This window comes from Mobula hypostoma, chromosome 8 (assembly GCF_963921235.1).
Source record: "Mobula hypostoma chromosome 8, sMobHyp1.1, whole genome shotgun sequence".
Taxonomy (NCBI): domain Eukaryota; kingdom Metazoa; phylum Chordata; class Chondrichthyes; order Myliobatiformes; family Myliobatidae; genus Mobula; species Mobula hypostoma.
Genome location: NC_086104.1, coordinates 121,914,921 through 121,938,834, shown reverse-complemented (window position 1 = coordinate 121,938,834; position 23,914 = coordinate 121,914,921). Strand labels below are relative to the sequence as shown.

Below are 23,914 nucleotides of genomic sequence, written 5' to 3'. Positions count from 1 at the left end.
CCTCTCTTTCTCTGTGACATCCCTGACCCCTACACCCCTCTGCATCTTCTTGATGCCCCCAAGCCCCTACACCCCTCCTCGTCTCTATAACCCTGTCCAGGCCCTACTCCTCTCCCCGTTTCTATGACCGGCTGTCCCCTGCCACATTGTTGCACCTCTGGGATTTTGTTGTGTGCCTCCCCTGTTACCTTTGGGCTTGACGCTGAAGGGGTTGACACTGAAGTAGCCGGTGGTGATGAGTTTGTGACTGATGATGTTGGGCAGGATATTTTCCCGGCAGCTTCCTGGGCTGGAGCATTCCTGGCAGGTCTTGTCACCTCTCCCTGCAGCAGGAACAGGAACACTGGGTCAATGTGCCATGCTGTGCATATCCCCCCTTCTCACCATCCTCCTCAAGTACCCCTCATCCCCATGCTCAGACCCTAAGTGACTACAATGTTCCAAGTGTGGCCTCACCAGTGTCCTACAGAACAAAGAACACTACAGTACAGGCCATTTGGCCCACAAACTTGTGCTGACCCTTTAACCTACTTTGTTCAATCTAACCCTTCCATCCCACATAACCCTCCATTTTTCTTTTATCCACATGTTTCTTAACACCCCTAATGTTTCTTCCTCTATCACCACCCTGGCAGTGCATTCTGAGCACCCACCACTCTCTGTGTACTTCTGACATCCCTCCTATACTTTCATCGACTCATTTGGAAGGGATGTCCTCCAGTGTCACCTATCGTCCTCCTTTGCTCCAAAAAAGAATGTCTAGCTCGCTCAACCATTCCATATTCTCTTATTCAGGCAAATCTCCTCTGCACCCCCTCTAAAGCTTCCACATCTTCCCTATAATGAGACCAGAACTGAACACAATACTTCAAATGTGTTGGTTTGCTGTGTTGGTGCAGTTCATTGATTGGGATGGTCTGATCCATGCTATATATCTAAATAAAATTGTAAAATTATATACCGGCCTCTGCCACCCTCCCTGGCAGCTCATTCCACACACCTACCACTCACTGTGTAAAAACAATACCTCTGATACATTCATTCCTACCCCCCTCCCCCCCCCCGTACATTCCTCCAGTCACCTTAGATGTATGCCCCCTCGTATTGGCCATTTCCACCCTGGAGAAAAGGTCTCTGACTATCCACTCTATCTCTGCCTCTTATCATCTTGTACACCTCTATCAAGTCACGTCTCATCCTTAAAAGTTGCTGGTGAACGCAGCAGGCCAGGCAGCATCTATAGGAAGAGGTACAGTCGACGTTTCGGGTCGAGACCCTTCATTAGGAAACGTCGACTGTACCTCTTCCTATAGATGCTGCCTGGCCTGCTGCGTTCACCAGCATTTTTTGTGTGTGTTTCTTGAATTTCCAGCATCTGCAGATTTCCTCTTGTTTGTGTTTTTAACCTCTCATCCTTCTTCACTCCAGAGAGAAAAGCCCGAGTTCGCTCAACTCTTTCACATAAGACACGCTCTCTGATCCGAGTATTGTCCTTGTAAACCTCCTCTGCATCCTGTCTAAGGCTTCCCTGTGCTTCCTATACTAAGGTGGCAAACTGAACATGGTCAGCGCAGAGGATCGGAGAAAACTGCGGAGGGTTACAGTCTCAGCGATCTTCATCACGGGAACAATCCTCCTCACCAGTGGGGAAAAACAACTCCAAAAGCCAATGCCTCAAGAAGGTAAACACAAAATAATCTGCAGATGCTGGGGTCACAGCAACACTCACAACACGCTGGAGGAACCCAGCAGGTCGGGCAGCATCCGTGGAAAAGATCAGTCAACGTTTCGGGCCGGAACCTTTTGTCAGGACTGTAGGGGGAAAGGGCAGAGGCCCTATAAAGAAGGTGGGGGGAGGATGGGAAGGAGAAGGCTGGAAGGTTCTGGGTGAAAAACCAGTAAGGGGACAGATAAAGGGGTGCGGGAGGGAAGGCAGGGAGGTGATAGGCAGGAAAGGTGAAGAAGGAATAGGGGAAAACACAATGGGTAGTAGAAGGAGGCGGAACCATGAGGGAGGTGATAGGCAGCTGGGGAGGGGGCAGAGTGAAATAGGGATAGGGGAAGGGAGGGGGAGGGAATTACCGGAAGTTGGAGAATTCTATGTTCATACCAAGGGGCTGGAGACTACCTAGACGGTATATGAGGTGTTGCTCCTCCAACCTGAGTTTAGCCGCATCATGGCAGTAGAGGAGGCCATGTATGAACATATCCGAATGGGAATGGGAGGCAGAGTTGAAGTGGGTGGCAACCGGGAGATCCCGTCTATTGTGGCGGACGGAGCGGAGGTGCTCGACGAAGCGGTCCCCCAATCTGCGTCGGGTTTCACCGATGTAGAGGAGGCCGCACCGGGAGCACCGGATGCAATAGATGACCCCAACAGACTCACAAGTGAAGTGTTGCCTCACCTGGAAGGACTGCTTGGGGCCCTGAATGGCGGCAAGAGAGGAGGTGTAGGGACAGGTGTAGCATTTACGCTTACAGGGATAAGTGCCGGGCGGGAGATCCGTGGGGAGGGACGTGTGAATCAGGGAGTCGCGGAGGGACCGATCCCTGTGGAAAGCGGAAAGGGGTGGAGAGGGAAAGATGTGCTTAGTGGTGGGGCCCTGAACAGCTTCTTCACCCCTGCTGTCAGATTTCCGAACGTTTCATGAACCCATAAAGAACTGTTTCTATTTTGCTCCCTTTATTATCCTATTTATTTATTTATGCATTTCTTATTGTAATCTATCATAATTCTTCATTTATTGCACCGTACTGCTCCTGCAAAACAACACATTTCACGACATATATCAGTGACGATAAACCTGATTCATTCACAGATTTGTTCTTGCTCATTCTAACTTTATTATTTACTTCATTTAGAGATACAGCACGGAACAGCCCACCGAGACACACTAACTGGTTACTCGCCGATGGAACCCGAGCCGAATCACAGGACAATTTACAATGACCAGTTAACCTACTAAGCCGTATGTCATTGGACTGTGGGGAGAACCCGGAGTACCCGGAGAAATCCCACATGGTCACGGGGAGAACGTACAGCCGGTCCTGGAATTGAACTCAAAACTGCGATTTCCGAAACTGCTTTGCTGGTTGTGAGAAACCAATTAGCGTCGTCTGCAAGCGTTAGTCCGAAAGGCCGCGGCCCCCTCACCTGCTAGATTCTCGACCGTCCCACTGGGATCGATGAGGTTCCTGTTCGGACTTTTAAAGCCCAACTCCACTCCACCCAGTTGCTGTGGCTGTAGAAATCCTGAAGGAAAATGGCACTTGGAGTGAGGTGGTCAGTTTTGTTCGCCGCGTCGTAAGAAGGACGTGGTTAAACTAGAAAGAGCACGAGTTACAAGGACGTTGCCGGGACTCGAAAGCCTGAGTTCCAGGAGGAGGTTGAATAGATTAGGACTTCACCTCCTGCTGCACAGGATATTGAAAGGAGATTTGATAGAGATATACAAAATTACAAGGGTTTTAGGTAGGGTAAATGCAAGCAGGCTTTTTGCACTGAGGTTGGGTGAGACAAGAACTAAAGGTAAAGATGACAGATTGTGCAGGTGCTGGAAATGCAGAGCAACACACACAAAATGCTGGAGGAAACCAGCAGGTCACGCAGCATCTATGGAAAGGAGGAAGCAGTCAATGTTTCGGGCCAAGTCCTGATGATGGGTCTCGGCCCAAAACATCAACTGTTTACTCCTTTCCATAGATGCTGCCTGGCCTGCTGAGTTCCTCCAGCATTTTGTGTGTGTTGGTCTAGAACAGGAGATCAGGGGTTATGGGTGAAGGTGGAGACATTGGAGAATGAGGGTAACCCTAAGAAATGTTTATGATTAGGAGAGCCAGGGATAAGGTGGGCGGTTCCAGTCTTTTCCCCAGGATAGTGCAGTCTAAAACTGCGTGGAATGTGAGAGGGGAAAGGTTGAAAAGGGACCGAAGGGCAAATTTTTCATCCAAGTATTTGGAACGAGCTGCCAGAGGAAGTGGTTGAGCCAGGTAGAACAGTATCATTGAAGAAGCACTAGGACAGGTAGGTCCAGTACTGCGCAACAGTCTTAGGCACATATATATAGCCAGGGCGTTGAAGACTTTTGCACAGCCCTGCAATAAGTTTATGTATTGCACTGTACTGCTACCATGAAAAAATATATTTCATGACATATGTGTGTGATGATAAAGCTGAATCTGATATGGGTCTCTGTTGTGGACTGAGAGTGGGAAGGGGGCAGGGAGAGGGGAATCATGGAGGTGAAGAGAGAGTGGAAGGAGCAGGAAGCACCAGAGAGATCAATAAACCAATTGTATAGAATCAAATCACCTTGCCTGATGTCTCAGGGCTGGGTGTGTCTGCACCCACACACACCCTGCCCTTGGCACTCCTCCTCTGCCACATGTCCTACACTCCCTCCTGCTGCACTCCACCCCGGCCATTCCCAATATCCTTTGCTCCCGCCAGGTTTACAAACTCACATTCCTTTCCACGTTGACAAATACAGTACTTTGGAAAGATGTTAGGCACCCTATCTATAGATATGTGCCCAAGACTGTTATGGGTCTGGAGGGATATGGACCGAATGCTGGGAACTAGGACTAGCTGGGTCAGCATGTTCTGGTTGGGCTGAAGGGCCTGTATCTATTCTGTATCGCACTGTGACTCTTATTATCCTAAGGACAGAGGTGAAACAGTGCTGGTGGGAACCAGGTCAGTGACCCATCAGGGAGGGGTCCATGTTGAATTAAATTAAAATTTATCAAATTAAGTTAAAATTCGATTATTTTATCCCTGTCAACATGGGCAGTTTGAATACCATTTAAATATCACAACACAATATTGTGATGACAACCTTGCCAACCTCCTCCGCATGATATTCTCCCTCCTCTCTATCCCTGCGGCAGTACTCTGTCATTGACAACCCTTCCACTACACTCCCTCGTCACTGCCCATGTCAGGCATTCCCCACTCACTGCACCTCCCACAGCACACCATCCACACCACCCCTCCCACGCTGCTTCCTCCTCACCACCCCTCCCTCAGCGCTCCCACGTTACCACTGCGCTCCCTTCTCAGCCCCTCCCAAGGATTCACTCCTCACCGCCCCTCCCACGGTGCTCCTTCCTCACCAGCCATCTCACAACGTTCCCACCTTTCTCCCTCCCCATAGCATTTCCCTCTCACTGAGCAGGATGTTGCCTGGATTGGGGAGCGTGCCTTATGAGAATAGGTTGAGTGAACTCAGCCTTTTCTCCTTGGAGCAAAGGAGGATGAGAGGTGACCTGATCGAGGTGTACAAGATAATGAGAGGCATTGATCATGTGGATAGTCAGAGGCTTTTCCCCAGGGCTGAAATGGCTGCCATAAGGGGGTACAGGTTTAAGGTGCTTGGAATTAGGTACAGAAGAGATGTCGGGGGTAAGTTTTTAATGCAGAGAGTGGTGAGTACATGGAATGGGCTGCTGGCGGTGGTGATGGAGGTGGAAACGATAGGATCTTTTAAGAGACTCCTGGATCGCTACATGGAGCTTAGAGAAATAGAGAGCTATGGGAAAAGCCTAGGTAGTTCTAAGGTAGGGACATGTTTGGCACAGCTTTGTGGGCCGAAGGGCCTGTATTGTGATGTAGGTTTTCTGTGTTTCTATCCCACAGTGCACCCTCCGCACTGCCCCTCCCACAGTGCCCCCACCTTACCCCCTCCCATGGAATTCCCTCTGCACCACCCCTCCCACGGTGCTCCCTCCTCACCGCTCTGAGGGCTGACCTACTTGTAGCGTGTGGAGAGTGGTGCCCATGGACCGAAGTGCAGAGAACCGTTTGTCCTCCAGTATACCCTTCACCACACTGGCCTTGCCCACCAGTAGTAGTTCCTTGCCCTCCAGGATTGTCTCTGAATCAAAATGCCTCTTGCTGGACAGTATATACAGCACGTCCACCAAGGTGTTGGCCGCCCCCATCACCTTCATGCACTGGCTGAACTGTTGGACAGATACCGGCTCTCCATAGTATATGGCAAAGAGTTTCTCTGCTGTCAGGTCACGGCCCTGTGAAGGAAAAGACTTGTATTAATGTTCTTCCCTTGCGCCAGACCATTGCGAGCACAGTGCACAGTTCCAGTCCCCATATCACTGGGTCTGACTCACACCAGGAGCACCATGCACAGTTCCAGTCTCTGTATCCCTGGGTCAGCCCCACACCGGGAGCTCCGTGCATAGTTCCAGTCTCCGTATCTCTGGGTCAGACCCACACTGGGAGCACCATGCACAGTTCCAGTCTCCGAATCCCTGGGTCAGACCACATCTGATTTAATATTCTCATTACCCCACTTTGGATGGAACCATCATTGATGACATTCCCAATAATGTCCCCATCTCATGTATTCTGGGAAACAGACTGCAAATACAGAATCCTTTTGTGTAATTCCACTCTCACTCCTACACTTGTCTCCCCACCCACCTTCCAAGCAAAAAGCTGACCATATATTAATGCACCCTCACTTACGGCAGCCTGGAAGGTATCCTTGGGCACAATGTTGCCTTGCGGACTGGGAACTTGCTGGAAGACCGTGAGGATGGCTTGGAGAGCTGCCGTCTTGGTAATATTGTAATGCGTTCGGCTACCTCTTCCGAAGATTGGCATGAAACAGCGGATGAGCCCAGCAGCCACTAGAAGCAGGAAGACCTGCGGAAGGAATCTCACCATCTTGAGCTCTCCCTGTGACACAGAAAAAATGGGAATGTTGACAAGGCTACTCAGCCCATCGGTGCTACCTCACTTCTTCATCACAACTCTTGACTTACAATCTCCATCTTCCACCCAGTTTCCTGCTCACTTTAAAACAGATAATCCTATTTAAAACATCATAGGAAAATGACAACAAACACAAGGAATCCTGCAGATGCTGGAAATTCAAGCAACACGCATAAAAGTTGCTGGTGAACGCAGCAGGCCAGGCAGCATCTCTAGGAAGAGGTTCAGTCGACGTTTTGGGCCGAGACCCTTCGTCAGGACTAACTGAAAGAAGAGCTAGTAAGAGATCTGAAAGTGGGAGGGGGAGGGGAGATCAAAAATGATAGGAGAAGACAGGAGGGGGAGGGATGGAACCAAGAGCTGGACAGGTGATTGGCAAAAGGGATATGAGAGGATCATGGGACAGGAGGCCTAGGGAGAAAGGAAAGGGGGAGTGGGAGAAAAACCCAGAGGATGGGCAAGGGGTATAGTGAGAGGGACAGAGGGAGAAAAAGGAGAGAGAGAAAAAGAATGTGAGTATATAAATAAATAACAGATGGGGTACGAGGGGGAGGTGGGGCATTAGCAGAAGTTTGAGAAGTCAATGTTCATGCCATCAGGTTGGAGGCTACCCAGACAGAATATAAGGTGTTGTTCCTCCAACCTGAGTGTGGCTTCATCTTTACAGTAGAGGAGGCCGTGGATAGACATATCAGAATGGGAATGGGATGTGGAATTAAAATGTGTGGCCACTGGGAGATCCTGCTTTCTCTGGCGGACAGAGCGTAGATGTTCAGCAAAGCGGTCTCCCAGTCTGCGTCGGGTCTCGCCAATATATAAAAGGCCACATCGGGAGCACCGGACGCAGTATATCACCCCAGCCAACTCACAGGTGAAGTGTCGCCTCACCTGGAAGGACTGTCTGGGGCCCTGAATGGTGGTAAGGGAGGAAGTGTAAGGGCATGTGTAGCACTTGTTCCGCTATACAGTTTCCTGCTCACTTTAAAACAGATAATCCTATTTAAAACATCATAGGAAAATGACATTCAGCCATAATGTCTGTGCTGTACACCATGCTGAATTAAACTAAATCCCTTCTACCTGCACATGGACAATATCTGCAAACTCAAGTGCCTATTTCAGAACCTCTTAATCACGTCTATTGCGTCTGACTCCATCACCATCTTTGGCAGCATATTGCAGGCACCCAGCACTCTTTGTGTATAAAATAATGCCCTGTATATCTCATTTAAACTTTCGTTCCTCTCAGCTCAATCTGTCCTCGAGTAGTTGACATTCAAAGTTCAAAGGAAATTTATTATCAAAGAACATTAATGTCACCATATGCTACCCTGAGAGGAAAATGATAGTAAGGTTATGTACATGGGTTTATTGCCCGTTCAGAAAATTCCAAACCAACACACTTGTCCAATCTCCCCTTCAAACTCAGGTTTCCCTGATCAGGGTCACTTGAAACCATGGGAGGAGACGGTGGATGGCCGTAAGAGCAGCTGGGGCATATCACAATTCTGGTTCTATGACCACTGTTGCTGGGCACATCCTCGGAAGTGTATTGATAATGGCTGAGCTCTCCAGTCTTGTAAAGACAGTGCCCAGAAGAAGGTGATGACAAACCACTTCCTGTAGAAAAGTTTGCCAAGAACAACCATAGTCATTGTCATGGAAACACTAACTAAGAACACCCAGAGTGACTTTGTTTCATTTTTAACATGATATCATGGAGAGTCTGCAGCAGTCTCCACCACCACCAAAACTGCTCATATTTATACAGCAAGACAAACAACTTCACATAACCTTGTTTGGCATCCCACGGTCAGTACATGATCAATCAAAGACGTGTCAAATATCTCTGTGCACGAGTCTAACAGTTCTTCCTACTTCCCGTTATCGGGACTCATAGTTTACCCCCAGACACATCCTCCCTCCTGGTTCCAGGGGCCTAGTATATTATTTATTGGAGTTCCTGCTACTGAACTTATCATCCAAGGTTATTCTCAACACACGTCAGCAGTCTTAAACCCAGCTGTTCCAGAATGGTCAAGTATCCCATCATACACCAGTTTTAACCATTTCTACCACAGTCATGGAAAGACCATGATTGCCTACATCATATGACACAGCACATAATGAATGAATGAAAAAACTGTTCCGTTTGCCTGCACTGCACTTTTTCTGCAGCCGATATGCTTTATTTGTCATGGTCCGGTCCGTGAAGTCTGCGTTCCAGTTCACGGTCCGGTCCGTTGAACTGTATTCGGGTTTTCCTCTTTTCCCCGTTCGGCTGGGCTCCGTAATTGTGGCACCTGATTCTCATTTCGGCCTGGCACATAAATACCTCTGCAAACCAGGGATTCGTTGCTGGACTGTTCTCTCTCTCTCGCCCCCTCTCTCCTCCCTTCCGAATCCCTGGCAGTTACTTCGGCACTAACCTTTGTCTGTTACCTTCGCCTGCTACCTTGCCTGCAACCTCACCTGCGTCCTCGCCTGTATCATCGTCAAGTTCAACCGCCGGAGTGAGACCGGAGCCTTACCACGCCAAGATAGGGAACTATCTATCGTTGAGATTGGAACTGTCTTTTTGTGTCCCCGTGTTTAGTGTCCGTGTCAAAGAAGAGTCCCGGCCCTTTGTAATGTACCCAAGGAGGGGTCCTGACTCTCCGTCCTGTTCCCAAGGAGACGTCTTGACTCTGTGTTCCTGTGCTCAAGTCTGAGGCTCTGTGCTCAAAGTCCAGGTGCCGTGTTCCAGCCCAGTCCAAGTCTGAGCTTCGTGTCCTCATCCAGTTCTGGTACCTCGCCCAGCCCAGGAGTTCCTTGCCCATTCCTGTGCTGAAGATTCCTTGTCCTGTCCTGTAGACACATCCCGTCCTTGCCAAGATCCTTGTCCCAAGTCCTAGCCTAGACTTGGGTTCTGGTTCCGAGTCAAGACCCAGGTTCCGAATCCCACAAAGACCCAGGTTCCAGGTCCTTGTGCAGACTCTGGTTTCGGAGTTCCGAGTTCCTAGTCCAGGCTTCTAGATCCAAGTTCCTCGTCCAGGTCCTGCGTTCCTAGTCCAAGTCCTAGCCCAGGCCCTGAGTCCTAGTCTCGTCCAGGGCCTGTGTCTGTGTCCAGCTGCATTTCTTCCTGCTATGCTTTGCTCTCTCCCGATTTCCCTCTGATCAATCCTTGCTTCCCGACTTCCCAGCATTCTTACTGTCGTAGTCTGTTTCCTAGTACTTCAATGTCTGTGTCATGCATTTGGGTCCACTCCCAATGCCCCCCCCCCCACCCCGCGACATTATTCTGCAACACAAAATTCTCTGCAGATGCTGAGATCAAAGCAACACTCACAACACACTGGAGGAACTCAGCAGGTCGGGCAGCATCTGTGGAAACGATCAGTCAACGTTTCAGGCTGGAACCCTTTGTCAAGACTGAAGAGGGAAGGGGCAGAGGCCCTATAAAGAAGGTGGGGGGAGGGTGGGAAGGAGAAGGCTGGTAGGTTCCAGGTGAAAAACCAGTAAGGGGAAAGATAAAGGGGTGGGGGAGGGGATAGGCAGGAATGGTGAAGAAGGAATAGGGGAAAGCACAATGGGTAGTAGGAGGTGGAACCATGAGAGGCAGCTGGGGGAGGGGGTAGAGTGAAACTGGGATGGGGGAAGGGAGAGGGAGGGAATTACCAGAAATTGCAGAATTCAATGTTCACGCCAAGGGGCTGGAGACTCTATTTCTTCTTCACCTTTCCTGCCTATCACTTTCCTGCTTCCCCTCCCCCACCCCTTTATCTTTCCCCTTACTGGTTTTTCACTTGGCACCTACCAGCCTTCTCCTTCCCACCCTCCCCTCACCTTCTTTATAGGGCCTCTGCCCTGTCCCCCTACAGTCCTGACGATGGGTTCCGGCCCGAAACGTCGACCGATCTTTTCCACAGATGCTGCCCGACCTGCTGAGTTCCTCCAGCGTGTTGTGAGTGTTGTGTTGACATTATTCTGCATTCTGTTATTGTTTTACCTTGTCCTACATGCAAAATAAACTTTTCACTGTATCTTGGTACAAATGACAGAAGGAGTTGAACCCAGATAAGTGTGAAGTGCTTCATTTTCCTTTCAGTAACGGGGTGACCACAACTGAATGCAATTCTCCAGATGTGGCTTAACCAGAGTTTTATAACTGCGGGAGGGGTGGCGAGGAGGAAGGAGGAAGCACTGTGGGAAGAGGGTGAGGAGGGAGTCTGAGTTCCTGAGATGTCCCGAATTAGAAAGTGAACCTCTGCTGTGTCATAGGGCAATGAAGCACAGGTACAGACCCCTCAGCCAAACCTGTCCATGCCCACCCAACTAGTCCCAATTTCCTACATTAAGTCCATTTCCCTCCAACCCCGCCCCTCCATGGACCTGTTCTCTAGATTTGGAACGCCATAGTCTATCTAATATAAACCTCCAAGTCTATCCTCAGAGCCCAGAGAAAACAGCCCAAGTTTGTCCAACCTTGCCTTACAGCTTAAACTCTCTAATCCTGGTGAACCTTTTCCACACCCTCTCCAAAGTCTCCACACCCTTCCAGTAATTGAGTGAGCAGAACTGCTCATCAATAACGATTTAGACAGAGTATTTTGGGCTGAAATGCTTCCCAGGATGACCCTTGGCTCCCTCGGTGCTGACAAGTCCAGACGTCCTCTAATACAAACAAACGAGATTCTGCAGATGCTGGAAATCCAGAGCAACACACAAAGTGCGGGAGGGACTCTATTTCCTGATAGTGGAGCACGAACTCGTCATCGGTTCAATTATGACACTTCAATTAAACTGTCGGGGTTGAGAGCAGAAAATGAACAGGTGTTCAGCGCTGCCTGCCTACGTTTGACCGGTCTCTCTGTCTTCTCGCTGCTGCTGTCTGCTGGGACGTGCAGGAGTCTTGGGTTTTGGGAGCAGGTGTTTCCCTGCAGCTACCGAGCTCCTGGGCAAGGTTCACTCACCTCAGTGCTCCACGCAGGCTCGCGTTCAGGGACTCTGCAGTTCGTCTTCAAAGTCTTTTTGTTTACTTTGTTTTCACTATTTATGCAATTTGATCAAGTTGCTTCAGCACTGAACTGACTTCGTGGCTGTGGCTGTAACCATCGGCTCAGTGCTGAACTGACTGTAACTGTGCCTGTAACCATTGGCACAGTGCTCAACTGACTCAGTAACCGTGGTCTGTAACCACTGGCATAGGGCTGAACTGACTGTAGCTGTGGCTGTAACCATCGGCACAGAGCTGAGCTGACTCTCTGGCTGTGGACTCACTTTCAGGAGCTCTGCGGTTAATGCCCTGTGTGTTACTTATTTACTTTTTTATTATTGGTATTATTTGGTCTTTTTTTCACACGTCGGTGTTTAACGATCTTTGTTGTGTGGGTTTTTTAAACGGGTTCTATTGTCATTCTTTGTTTTGTGGCTGCCTGCAAGAAGAATCTCAGGGCTGTATATGGTATACATACTCTGATAATAAATGTACTTTGAACTTTGAGCCCTCCTTTTTGCTTTTATGCTGTCTTTGACTTCTCATCATCCACAGTTGCCTTAGCACTCAGATCTGCAGCTGGATCTTCAACTTCCTCGCGGACAGGACCCAGGCTGTAAAAATAGGGGATGAGCTCTCCTCTACAATCACTCTGAGCACCGGTGCCCCACAAGGCTGTGTACTCAGCCCCCTGCTGTACTCACTGTACACCCATGATTGTGTAGCCAAGTTTCCATCAAACTCAATGTATAAGTTTGCTGATGACACAACAATTGTAGGCCATATCTTGGGTAATGATGAGTTTGAGTACAGAGAGGAAATTAAGAACCTAGTGGCATGGTGTGAAGACAATAACCTATCCCTCAATGTCAGCAAGATGAAGGAATTGGTTGTTGACTTCAGAAGGAGTAGCGGACCGCACAACCCAATTTACATCGATGGTGCACAAGTGGAACAGGTCAAAAGTTTTAAGTTCCTTGGGGTCAATATCACGAATGACCTGGCTTGGTCCAACCAAGCAGAGTTCACTGCCAAGAAGGCCCATCAACGCCTTTACTTCCTGAGAAAACTAAAGAAATTTGGCCTGTCCCCTAAAACCCTCACTAATTTTTATAGATGCACCATAGAAAGCATTCTTCTAGAGTGCATCACAACCTGGTATGGAAGCTGTCCTGTCCAAGACCAAAAGAAACTGCAGAAGATTGTGAACATAGCTCAGCACACCACACAAACCAATCTTCCGTGCTTGGACTCACTTTACACCGCATGCTGTCAGAGCAGTGCTGCCAGGATAATCAAGGACACAACCCACCCAGCCAACACACTTTTTGTCTCTCTTCCCTCCGGGAGAAGGCTCAGGAGCTTGAAGACTCATACGGCCAGATTTGGGAACAGCTTCTTTCCAATTGTGATAAGACTACTGAACGGATCCTGACCCGGATCTGGGCTGTACCCTCCAAATATCCGGACCTGTCTCTCGGTTTTTTCGCACTACCTTACTTTCCATTTTTCTATTTTCTATTTATGATTTATAATTTAAATCTTTAATATTTACTAATTTTAAATATTTTTAATATTTAATATTTGTAATCCAGGGAGTGGGAGGCGCAGAATCAAATATTGCTGTGATGCTTGTACGTTCTAGTATCAATTGTTTGGCGACAATAAAGTATAAGGTAACCTCCAGGTAGAATACTACTTCTCTATGGACCATCTTAATGGTTTTGGTCCGTGGCATAAAAAAAGACTGGAAACTCCTGCTTTACCTTAAACTGCTAATCAAATCTGGTTCCTTACAGTGCTGAATTGCCTTTTCCCTAGTGAGCTCAACCACGAGCTGCACTAAAAAGTACTCTCGTAGGCATCCTATAAATCTCTTGGGATCCAAAACCAACCTGACTTTCCCAATTTCTCTGCATATTGAAATCCCCAATGACTATTGTAACATTTCCCTTTTTACGTGCCTTTTCTAACTCCTCTTGTAACTTGTATCACAACCTGGCTACTGTTCCGAGGCCCACCAGGGTCTTTTCACCCTTGTAGTTTATTCCCTCTACCCACAAGGCTTCTCCATCTTCCAATCCTATGTTACCTCTTTCTAAGGATTTCTATTTTTTTAATCAACAGAGCACCTCTACCTACCTGCATGTCCTTTCAATATAATGTACATTCTTGGGTATTAAATTCACAATTATCGGCTTAAAGATTTAAGAACGTTGCCAGGACTTGTAGGACTGGTGGGGCAGGTTAGTCTTCAGTAGGAGTATTGAGTTCTGATTTAGTTGCCCTGATAGTGGAACAATGTTGTTAAACTGGAAAGATTTATGAGGATGTTGCCATGTCTTGAGAGTCTGAGTTATAGGGAGAGATTGGGCAGGCTAGGCCCACTCTCTGTAGTCTTTTCCATCCTGGACTTTGGTGTTTCCATACCAGGCTATGATGCACACTCATTCCAGGAATCATTGCTGTAAATCTCTAATGGACCTCAGTGCACATTTCGTTTTACCAGAGCATCTCGAACGTTGCCCTGTGTTACAAGATTCCTCCATGACACAGTTCGATCCCTTCTCCTGAAACTGTGTCACAGAGCACGGAAACAGGCCCTTCTGCCCGACCCATCCATGCTGACCAAGTAGCTCCTATCTATGTAGTCCCTTAGACATTGTTAATTTACCCGCCTTCTCTGTATCTGCAGCCTTTTCACCTAGAATCTTCCCTCCTCTCAACTTTAACCCATGTACTCTAGTTATATATTCCCCCAACCCTGGGGACAAAGACTGTGATCACCCTCCTTATCTACGATCCTCATGGTTTTATAAACGTCTATAAGGTCACTCCTCAGCCTCCTTCACTCAGGGAAAGCAGTCCCAATCTGTCCAGCCCAAACTCTCCAGCCCTGGTAACCAGAGGTCATGGGTTATGGGTGAAAGGTGAAATACTTGAGAGGGGTCTTCTTCACTCAGAGGGTAGTGCGAATATGGAATAAGCTGCCAGCAGAAGTGGTAAATGTGAGTTCAATTGTAAAACTTAAGAGAAGTTTGGATCAGTACATGGATGGATGCTGGTTGGAGAGATATGGTCCAGGTGCAGGTTGATGGAACTAGGCAGAAGACCAGGTCTGCAAGGACTGGATGGGCTGAAGGGCTGTAGTGCTGTATGACTCCATGACTTCTCTCTGTCCGTTCTTCCATTTATGAACCACCCTCTGTGTGAAAACATTCCCCCTTAGGTCCCTTCTAATTCTTCCCCCTCTCTCTTGAGACCAGTGCTTGCTGTTCTTGATACCCTAACCCTGGGGAAAAAGTCTGTGTGCATTCACCCCATCTCTGCCCCTCGTTAGTTCCTGCATCCCTCAGTCTCTTACACTCCGAGGAAGAGTATCCTAGTCTATCCCAGCTCTCCTATTTACTCAGTAACTCGAGTCCTTGTGAATCTTTCCTGTTTAATGACATGATTCCTGTAAAAGGGCGACCAAAGCTGAGCACAATACTCCATCTGAGGCCTAGTCTGTCCAACCAATCCCTTGCGTCTGGCAAATTCATCACGAATCTTTCCAGTTTAATAGCATCATTCCTAGTGACCAAAACAGAACACAGTACTCCAAGTGAGAGCTGTCTGGCCTCACCCTATTAACTTAATCCCCCAACATTCTTGCAGATCACCTGCACAACTTTCAGTGAAGTGACGTCTTTCCTACACCAATGTGACCAAACAGGTGCACGATACTCCAGGCACGGCCCTCACCCAGTTTTGAACAATGGCGACACTTCTACCCTGTGAATAAGCCTCCACAGGCTGGCTGTGCTGCATTTCTACAAGACGTGGGTAAGGCCATACCTTCCAGAACCTGCCCCTCACCGAGGCCAGCTTCCAAATGCAAAGCCTCCTCCTGCTCTGTGGTCTCGGGGATATCTGGTTTGAGCAGAGAGAGTTGGGAAGAGTGGGTGGGAGTCTGGCCCTCGGAGAGGAATCAGAACTGCAGAAAGTGGAGAAGACAGCCCAGTCCTCCACAGGCAAAGCCATTCCCACCATTCAGCACATTTACATCATCTGCTGTCTCAAGAAAGCAGCAACCTTCGTCAAAGACCCCCACCGTTCAGGCCAGGCTCTCTTCTCACTATTACCATCAGGAAAGAGGTGCAGGAGCCTGAGGTCCCACGCCACCAGGATCAGGAACAGCTACTTCCCTTCAACCCTCAGGCTCCTGAATCAGTGTGGATAACTTCACTCACCTCCACGCTGAACTGGTTCCACAACGCACAGACTCGCTTTCAAGGACTCGATAACTCACAATCTCAGTATTATTTTTATTTGTGCATGAGTTGTTTGTCCGCCTTTGCCTGCTTTTGTTCAGAATTTCACATATTCCACTGTGTTTCTTTATCGTTTCTACTTCCTCCCCTTCAATCACTCAGTTCTTCAACCAACCGGCACAATTCTAATCATGATCCCTGTATAGAACACTAGGACCACGTTGCACTACACTGGACTGTTTTGCACTCGTTGTGTTCTGCCTCGTAAAAAATTGTGAAAATATTCTTTTGTGGATTGTTGTGTCTTTGACACACTATGCCTGTGATGCTGCTGCAAGGGTTTCATTGCACCTGTACGTACGTGGGCCCTTACACCCTCCCTGTCTCTGTGATCCCCTCAGGCCCCTACACCCCTCCCTGTCTCTGTGACCCTCTCAGGCCCCTACACCCCTCCCTGTCTCTGTGACCCCCTCAGGCCCCTACACCCCTCCTTGTCTCTGTGATCCCCTCAGGCCCCTACACCCCTCCCTGTCTCTGTGACCCCCTCAGGCCCCTACAACCTTCCCTGTCTCTGTGATCCCCTCAGGCCCCTACACCCTTCCCTGTCTCTGTGATCCCCTCAGGCCCCTACACCCTTCCCTGTCTCTGTGATCCCCTCAGGCCCCTACACCCCTCCCTGTCTCTGTGACCCCCTCAGGCCCCTACAACCGTCCCTGTCTCTGTGACCCCCTCAGGCCCCTACACCCCTCCCTGTCTTCATGACCCCCTCAGGCCTCTACATCCCTCCCTGTCTCTGTGACCCCCTCAGGCCCCTACACCCCTCCCTGTCTCTGTGACCCTCTCAGGCCCCTACACCCCTCCCTGTCTCTGTGATCCCCTCAGGCCCCTACACCCCTCCCTGTCTCTGTGACCCCCTCAGGCCCCTACACCCTTCCCTGTCTCTGTGACCCCCTCAGGCCTCTGCACCCCTCCCTGTCTCTGTGAACCCCCTCAGGCCCCTACACCATTCCCTGTCTCTGTGACCCCATCAGGCCATTACCCCCCTCCCTGTCTCTGTGACCTCCTCAGGCCCCTACACCCCTCCCTGTCTCTGTGACCCCCCCTCAGGCCCCTACACCCCTCCCTGTCTTCATGACCCCCTCAGGCCCCTACACCCCTCCCTGTCTCTGTGACCCCCTCAGGCCCCTACACCCCTCCCTGCCTCTGTGACTCCCTCAGGCCCCTACACCCCTCCATGTCTCTGTGGCCCCCTCAGGCCCCTACACCCCTCCCTGTCTCTGTGACCCCCTCAGGCACCTACACCCTTCCCTGTCACTGTGACCCCCTCAGGCACCTACACCCCTCCCTGTCTTCATGACCCCCTCAGGCCTCTACACCCCTCCCTGTCTCTGTGACCCCCTCAGGCCCCTACACCCCTCCCTGTCTCTGTGGCCCCCTCAGGCCGCTACACCCCTCCCTGTCTTCTTGACCCCCTCAGGCCTCTACACCCCTCCCTGTCTCTGTGACCCCCTCAGGCCTCTGCACCCCTCCCTGTCTCTGTGACCCCCTCAGGCCTCTGCACCCCTCCCTGTCTCTGTGGCCCCCTCAGGCACCTACACCCTTCCCTGTCACTGTGACCCCCTCAGGCACCTACACCCCTCCCTGTCTTCATGACCCCCTCAGGCCTCTACACCCCTCCCTGTCTCTGTGACCCCCTCAGGCCCCTACACCCCTCCCTCTCTCTGTGATCCCCTCAGGCCCCTACACCCCTCCCTGTCTCTGTGACCCCCCCTCAGGCCTCTGCACCCCTCCCTGTCTCTGTGACCCCCTCAGGCCTCTGCACCCCTCCCTGTCTCTGTGACCCCCTCAGGCCTCTGCACCCCTCCCTGTCTCTGTGGCCCCCTCAGGCCCCTACACCCCTCCCTGTCTCTGTGACCCCCTCAGGCCCCTGCACCCCTCCCTGTCTCTGTGACTCCATCAGGCTCCTACACCCCTCCCTGTCTCTGTGGCGCCCTCAGGCCCCTACACTCCTCCTTGTCTTCATGACCCCCTCAGGCCTCTACACCCCTCCCTGTCTCTGTGACCCCCTCAGGCCCCTACACCCCTCCCTGTCTCTGTGACCCCCTCAGGCCCCTTTACCCCTCCCTGTCTCTGTGACCCCCTCAGGCCCCTACACCCCTCCCTGTCTCTGTGGCCCCCTCAGGCCCCTACACCCCTCCCTGTCTCTGTGACCCCCCTCAGGCCCCTACACCCCTCCCTGTCTCTGTGACCCCCCTCATGCCCCTACACCCCTCCCTGTCTCTGTGTCCCCCTCAGGCCCCTACACCCCTCCCTGTCTCTGTGATCCCCTCAGGCCCCTACACCCATCCCTGTCTCTGTGATCCCCTCAGGCCCCTACACCCCTCCCTGTCTCTGTGACCCCTCAGGCACCTACACCCTTCCCTGTCTCTGTGACCCCCCCCTCAGGCCCCTACACCCCTCCCTGTCTCTGTGACCCCCCTCAGGCCCCTACACCCCTCCCTGTCTCTGCGACCCCCTCAGGCCCCCACACCCCTCCCTGTCTCTGTGACCCCCTCAGGCCCCTACACCCCTCCCTGTCTCTGTGACCCCCTCAGGCCCCTACACCCCTCCCTGTCTCTGTGACCCCCTCTCAGGCCCCTACACCCCTCCCTGTCTCCATGACCCCCCTCAGGCCCCTACACCCCTCCCTGTCTCTGTGACCCCCTCAGGCCCCCACACCCCTCCCAGTCTCTGTGACCCCCTCAGGCCCCTGCACCCCTCCCTGTCTCTGTGACCCCCCTCAGGCCCCTACACCCCTCCCTGTCTCTGTGACCCCCTCAGGCCCCTACACCCTTCCCTGTCTCTGTGACCCCCCTCAGGCCCCTACACCCCTCCCTGTCTCTGTGACCACCTCAGGCCCCTACACCTTTCCCTGTCTCTGTGACCCCCTCAGGCCCTTACCCCCCTCCCTGTCTCTGTGACTCCCTCAGGCCCCTGCACCCTTCCCTGTCTCTGTGACCCCCCTCAGGCCCCTACACCCCTCCCTGTCTCTGTGACCCCCTCAGGCCCCTACACCCCTCCCTGTCTCTGTGACCCCTTCAGGCTCTTACACCCCTCCCTGTCTCTGTGACCCCCTCAGGCCCCTACACCCCTCCCTGTCTCCATGACCCCCCTCAGGCCCCTACACCCCTCCCTGTCTCCATGACCCCCCTCAGGCCCCTGCACCCCTCCCTGTCTCTGTGACCCCCCTCAGGCCCCTACACCCTTCCCTGTCTCTGTGACCCCCCTCAGGCCCCTACACCCCTCCCTGTCTCTGTGACCACCTCAGGCCCCTACACCTTTCCCTGTCTCTGTGACCCCCTCAGGCCCTTACCCCCCTCCCTGTCTCTGTGACTCCCTCAGGCCCCTGCACCCTTCCCTGTCTCTGTGACCCCCCTCAGGCCCCTACACCCCTCCCTGTCTCTGTGACCCCCTCAGGCCCCTACACCCCTCCCTGTCTCTGTGACCCCCTCAGGCTCTTACACCCCTCCCTGTCTCTGTGACCCCCTCAGGCCCCTACACCCCTCCCTGTCTCTGTGACCCCCTCAGGCCTCTGCACCCCTCCCTGTCTCTGTGACCCCTCTCAGGCCCCTACACACCTCACTGTCTCTGTGACCCCCTCAGTCCCCTACACCCCTCCCTGTCTCTGTGAACCTCTTCAGTGCCAGAATCATATTCACTGATCTGATCACCTTCTGTTGTTTCCTCTTCCTGATCCCAGATCCGAAATCCTTAATTTCCACACTCCACGGCATTTCCTCAGTTTGTTGAACCTGCAGAGACTTGTCTTAAATTCCCTGGGTCAACGGTATACACAACTAGAAACCTGCTTTGACATTAACACTTACACACTTCCAGAGAAAGGCACTGTTCAAATTCTCTCTGTAGCTGAAGTCCCAAGAATCTTTACTATAATCACTACAGAATTAACCATTGAAGGATCGTCCATTATTTACAGAAATAGATCACCACGCAAACCGTCCCCCCACCAACTTGTCACCCCAGCCGAGTAGAGTTTATTTGCAACATCTGTGTCAATGCTCTTAAAGCAAGGTGCCACGTAGCGATATGACACAGACTTTAATTCCAGATTGAGTGAGAGGTAAATACTTTGAGGAGAAATCCTACTCTTCGCCCTGCGCAATCGAGGCCCTGAGGTCTTTCATGTCGAGTAGAGTGAGACTTGGGCTAATGTTGCCCCTCCTCCACCCCTCCGGCAGTGCGCTCTCCTCATCAACTCTCCCAAATTGCGATGCTCCCTCCTTTCATCCCTTCCCACATTGTGAGACTCCCTCCTCACGACCCCTTCCACAGCACTGTGCTCCCTCCGCACCTCCCCTCCCTCGTCACCGCTCCTCCTGTGGCGCTGTGGTCCCACCTCACTGCCCCTCATGCAGTGCAGCACTCCCTCCACACCGCCCCTCCACAGTGGGGTGCTCCCTCCTCACTGCCCCGACCACAGCACTCCCTCTTTACTACCCCTCCCAGAGTGCGGCGCTCCCTCCTTACCGTCTCTCTCACAGCACAGTGCTCCCTCCAGTTCAATTTTGTGACTGTGTTTTACCCAGAACACGTGCCTTTATACTGGAACATCAGCCTACGCCCCATCTGTGCAGTGACATCCCTCCTTGCAACCTACCCTGGAATCATTTACACGCCCTCTTGCCTCTCCAGACTGGGTTGGGCTGTTAACGCAACAATCCCTGGGCTGGGTTTAACCCATGGCAATGAAAATACTCCCATGTGAGATCTCACGAGTGTCTCATACAGCTATAAAGTGACATACTCAATGCCCTGACTGAAGAAGGCCAGCATTCCAAGCTCAGCACTGATCGCAACATCTACGGGGATATGAGAATGAAGATCCTAGAAACCAGCTTCCCCTCCATGGACACTGTCTACATTTCTCACTGTCTCAGTAAATCCACCAGCATAATGAAAGACCCCAGCCACCCTGAAAATTCTCTCTTCTCCCCCTTCCATTGGGAAAGGCACAAAAGTCTAGAAGCATTAACCACCTGGGTCAGGGATAGCTGCTACCCCACTGTAATAAGACTATTAAATGTTCCCCTAGTATGATAAATTGGACACCTGACCTCACAATTGACTTCGCTATGACCGTGTTTACCTGCACTGCACTTTCTCAGTAACTGCTACACTTTATTCTGCATTCTGCCTTCATTTACCTTGTTCTACTTCAAACCACTGTGTAACGATACGATCTGTATGAACAGCCTGCAAAGACAAGATTTTCACTTTTCCTTGGCATATGTGACAATAATAATCAATAGTTCAATGATTCCAGTTAATATCAAAGAATGCATACAGTATACAACCTGACATTCTTACTCCCCGCAGACAGCCTTGAAACAGAAGAAAACCCCCAAAGAATGAATAACAGAAAAAAAACATAAAAACCCAAAGCTCCCTGCTCCACCTCATGCATAAACAGCATCAACCCCACTTCCCCTCCCTCTCCCCCAAATTGGTCTAGCATTCCCACCACCCACCATGCAAGCAAAAGCAAAGCCCCCAAACAGAGACCATGGTCTACAGTCAGTCAAAAACGAACTGTTCCAAAAGCGATTACAATTACAATTCCTGTACTCAGTGCCCTGGCTGGTGAAGGCTTGTGTGCCAAACATTTTCTTTACCTTCCTGTCCACCTGCAATGCTGCTTTCAGGTAATTATGTACCTGTACCTCTGTTCTCCAACACTTCCCCAATCCCAGCCATTTACTCTGTAAGTCCTCCCCTGGTTTGACTGACCAAAGTAGAATACCTTGCACTCGGCCGAGTTAAATTTCACCTGCCATTGCTTGGTTCACTTTCCCCGTTGATCTGTGTCTTAGACAATGGTGTTCTCTGTCCACTACACCACCAATTCTGGTGTCACCTGCAAATGTAGTTATTTATTTAGAGATACAGCACCGACTCTTTGAGAACCTCCAACCCAGCAACCCCACAACCCCGACGGAAGGGTGGAGGGGGTGGGGGAGTGGAAGAGCTGGAGGCGGTGCATGGGTGGAGGGGTTGGAAGGGGTGCAAGGGTTGAGGGGTGGAGGGGCTGGAGGTGTGGAAGGGGTGGAAGGGTGGAGGAGGTGGAAGGGTGGAGTGGATGAAGGAGTGGAGGGGGTGGAGGGATTGGGGGGGTTGGAGGGGGTGAAAAGATGGAGGGATGGAGGGGGTGAAAGGGTTTGAAGGGGTGGAGGGGTGGAAGGGTAGAGGGGATGAGGGAGTGGAGGGGTTGGGGGGTTGGAGGGGGTGGAAGGATGGAGGGGTGGAGGGTGTGAGGGAGTGGAGGGGTGCAGGGGGTGCAGGGATTGAGGGGTGGAAGGGGTTGAAGGGTTGGGGGTTTGGAGGGGTGGGAGGGTGGAGGGGTTGGGGATTGGAGGGGGGTGGAAGGGGTTGAGGAGTGCAGGGATTGAGGGGTGGAAGGAGTGGAGGGGTTGGGGGGTGTAGGGGTGGAAAGGGTGGAAAGGGTTGAAGGGTTGGGGCGTTCGAGGGGTGGAAGGGGTGAAGGGGGTGGAAGGGGGTAGAGGGGGTGGAAGGGGGTGGAAGAGGTGGAACGGGAAGGAGTGGAGGGGGTGGAAGGGGTGCAGGGATTGAGGGGTGGAGTGGTGGAGGGGTTGGGGGTGGAGAATGGTGGAGGGGGTGGAGGGATGGAAGGGTGGAGGGGTTGGGGGTTGGAGAGGGTGGAAGGGGTTGAGGGGTGGAAGGGGTTGGGGGTGTTGGAGGGGATGGAAAGGGTCGGGATGTTGGAGGGAGTGGAAGGGTGGAGGGGTGGAGGGGTGGAAAGTGTTGGGAGGTGGAAGGGTGGAGGGGTTGGAGGGGGTGGAGAATGGTGGAGGGGTGGAAAGGTTGGGAGGTGGAGGGGTGGAGGGGTTGGGGGTGGAGGGGGTGGAGAATGGTGGAGGGGTGGAGGGATGGAAGGGTGGAGGGGTTGGGGGTTGGAGGGGGTGGAAGGGGTTGAGGGGTGGAAGGGGTTGGGGGTGTTGGAGGGGATGGAAGGGGTCGGGATGTTCGAGGGAGTGGAAGGGTGGAGGGGTGGAGGGGTGGAAAGTGTTGGGAGGTGGAAGGGTGGAGGGGTTGGAGGGGGTGGAGAATGGTGGAAAGGTTGGGAGGTGGAGGGGTGGAGGGGTTGGGGGTGGAGGGGGTGGAGACTGGTGGAGGGGTGGAGGGATGGAAGGGTGGAGGGGTTGGGGGTTGGAGGGGGTGGAAGGAGTTGGAGGTGTTGGAGGGGATGGAAGGGGTCGGGATGTTGGAGGGAGTGGAAGGGTGGAGGGGTGGAGGGGTGGAAAGTGTTGGCAGGTGGAAGGGTGGAGGGGTTGGAGGGGGTGGAGAATGGTGGAGGGGTGGAAAGGTTGGGAGGTGGGGGTGGAGGGGTGGAAGGGGTTGGGGTGGAGGGGTGGAGAATGGTGGATGGACTCTTGAGCTCACAATTCTACCTCGTTTGTGCTCTTGCACCATTTTGTTTACCTGCACTGCACATTCTCTGTAACTGTATTCCATATTCTGCTGTTGTTTCCCCTTGTTCAACCTCACTGCAGTATGCTGGTGAACCTCTTCTACACTCTCCCCAAAGCCTCCAGACCCTTTCTGTAATTGGGTGACTGGCACTGCTCATCAATAACAATTTAGACAGAGTATTTTGGGTTGAAGTGCTTCCCTGGATGACCCTCAGCTCCCTCGGTGCTGACAAGTCCAGACGTCCACTAATACAAACAAACGAGTTTCTGCAGACACGAGGAAATCTGCAGATGCTGGAATTTCAAGCAAGACACACAAGTTGCTGGTGAACGCAGCAGGCCAGGCAGCATCTCTAGGAAGAGGTACAGTCGACGTTTCGAACTGGCCTGGCCTGCTGAGTTCACCAGCAACTTTTATGTGAGATTCTGCAGATGCTGGGAAACCAGAGCAACACACACAAAA

General features: G+C 51.7%; 1 protein-coding gene across 1 annotated transcript in view; it reads right to left on the bottom strand.

The window, feature by feature from the left end:
• Positions 1-20,512, bottom strand: part of LOC134351192 (von Willebrand factor A domain-containing protein 7-like) — a 45,179-nt gene extending 24,667 nt beyond the window's left edge. The window contains 6 exon segments of the mRNA XM_063057301.1: positions 189-323; positions 3,155-3,227; positions 3,230-3,253; positions 5,755-6,030; positions 6,488-6,700; positions 20,492-20,512. Coding sequence (XP_062913371.1) covers positions 189-323; positions 3,155-3,227; positions 3,230-3,253; positions 5,755-6,030; positions 6,488-6,688 — 709 coding nt within the window. The 5' untranslated portion in view covers positions 6,689-6,700; positions 20,492-20,512.
• Positions 20,513-23,914: the final 3,402 nt, after the last annotated feature.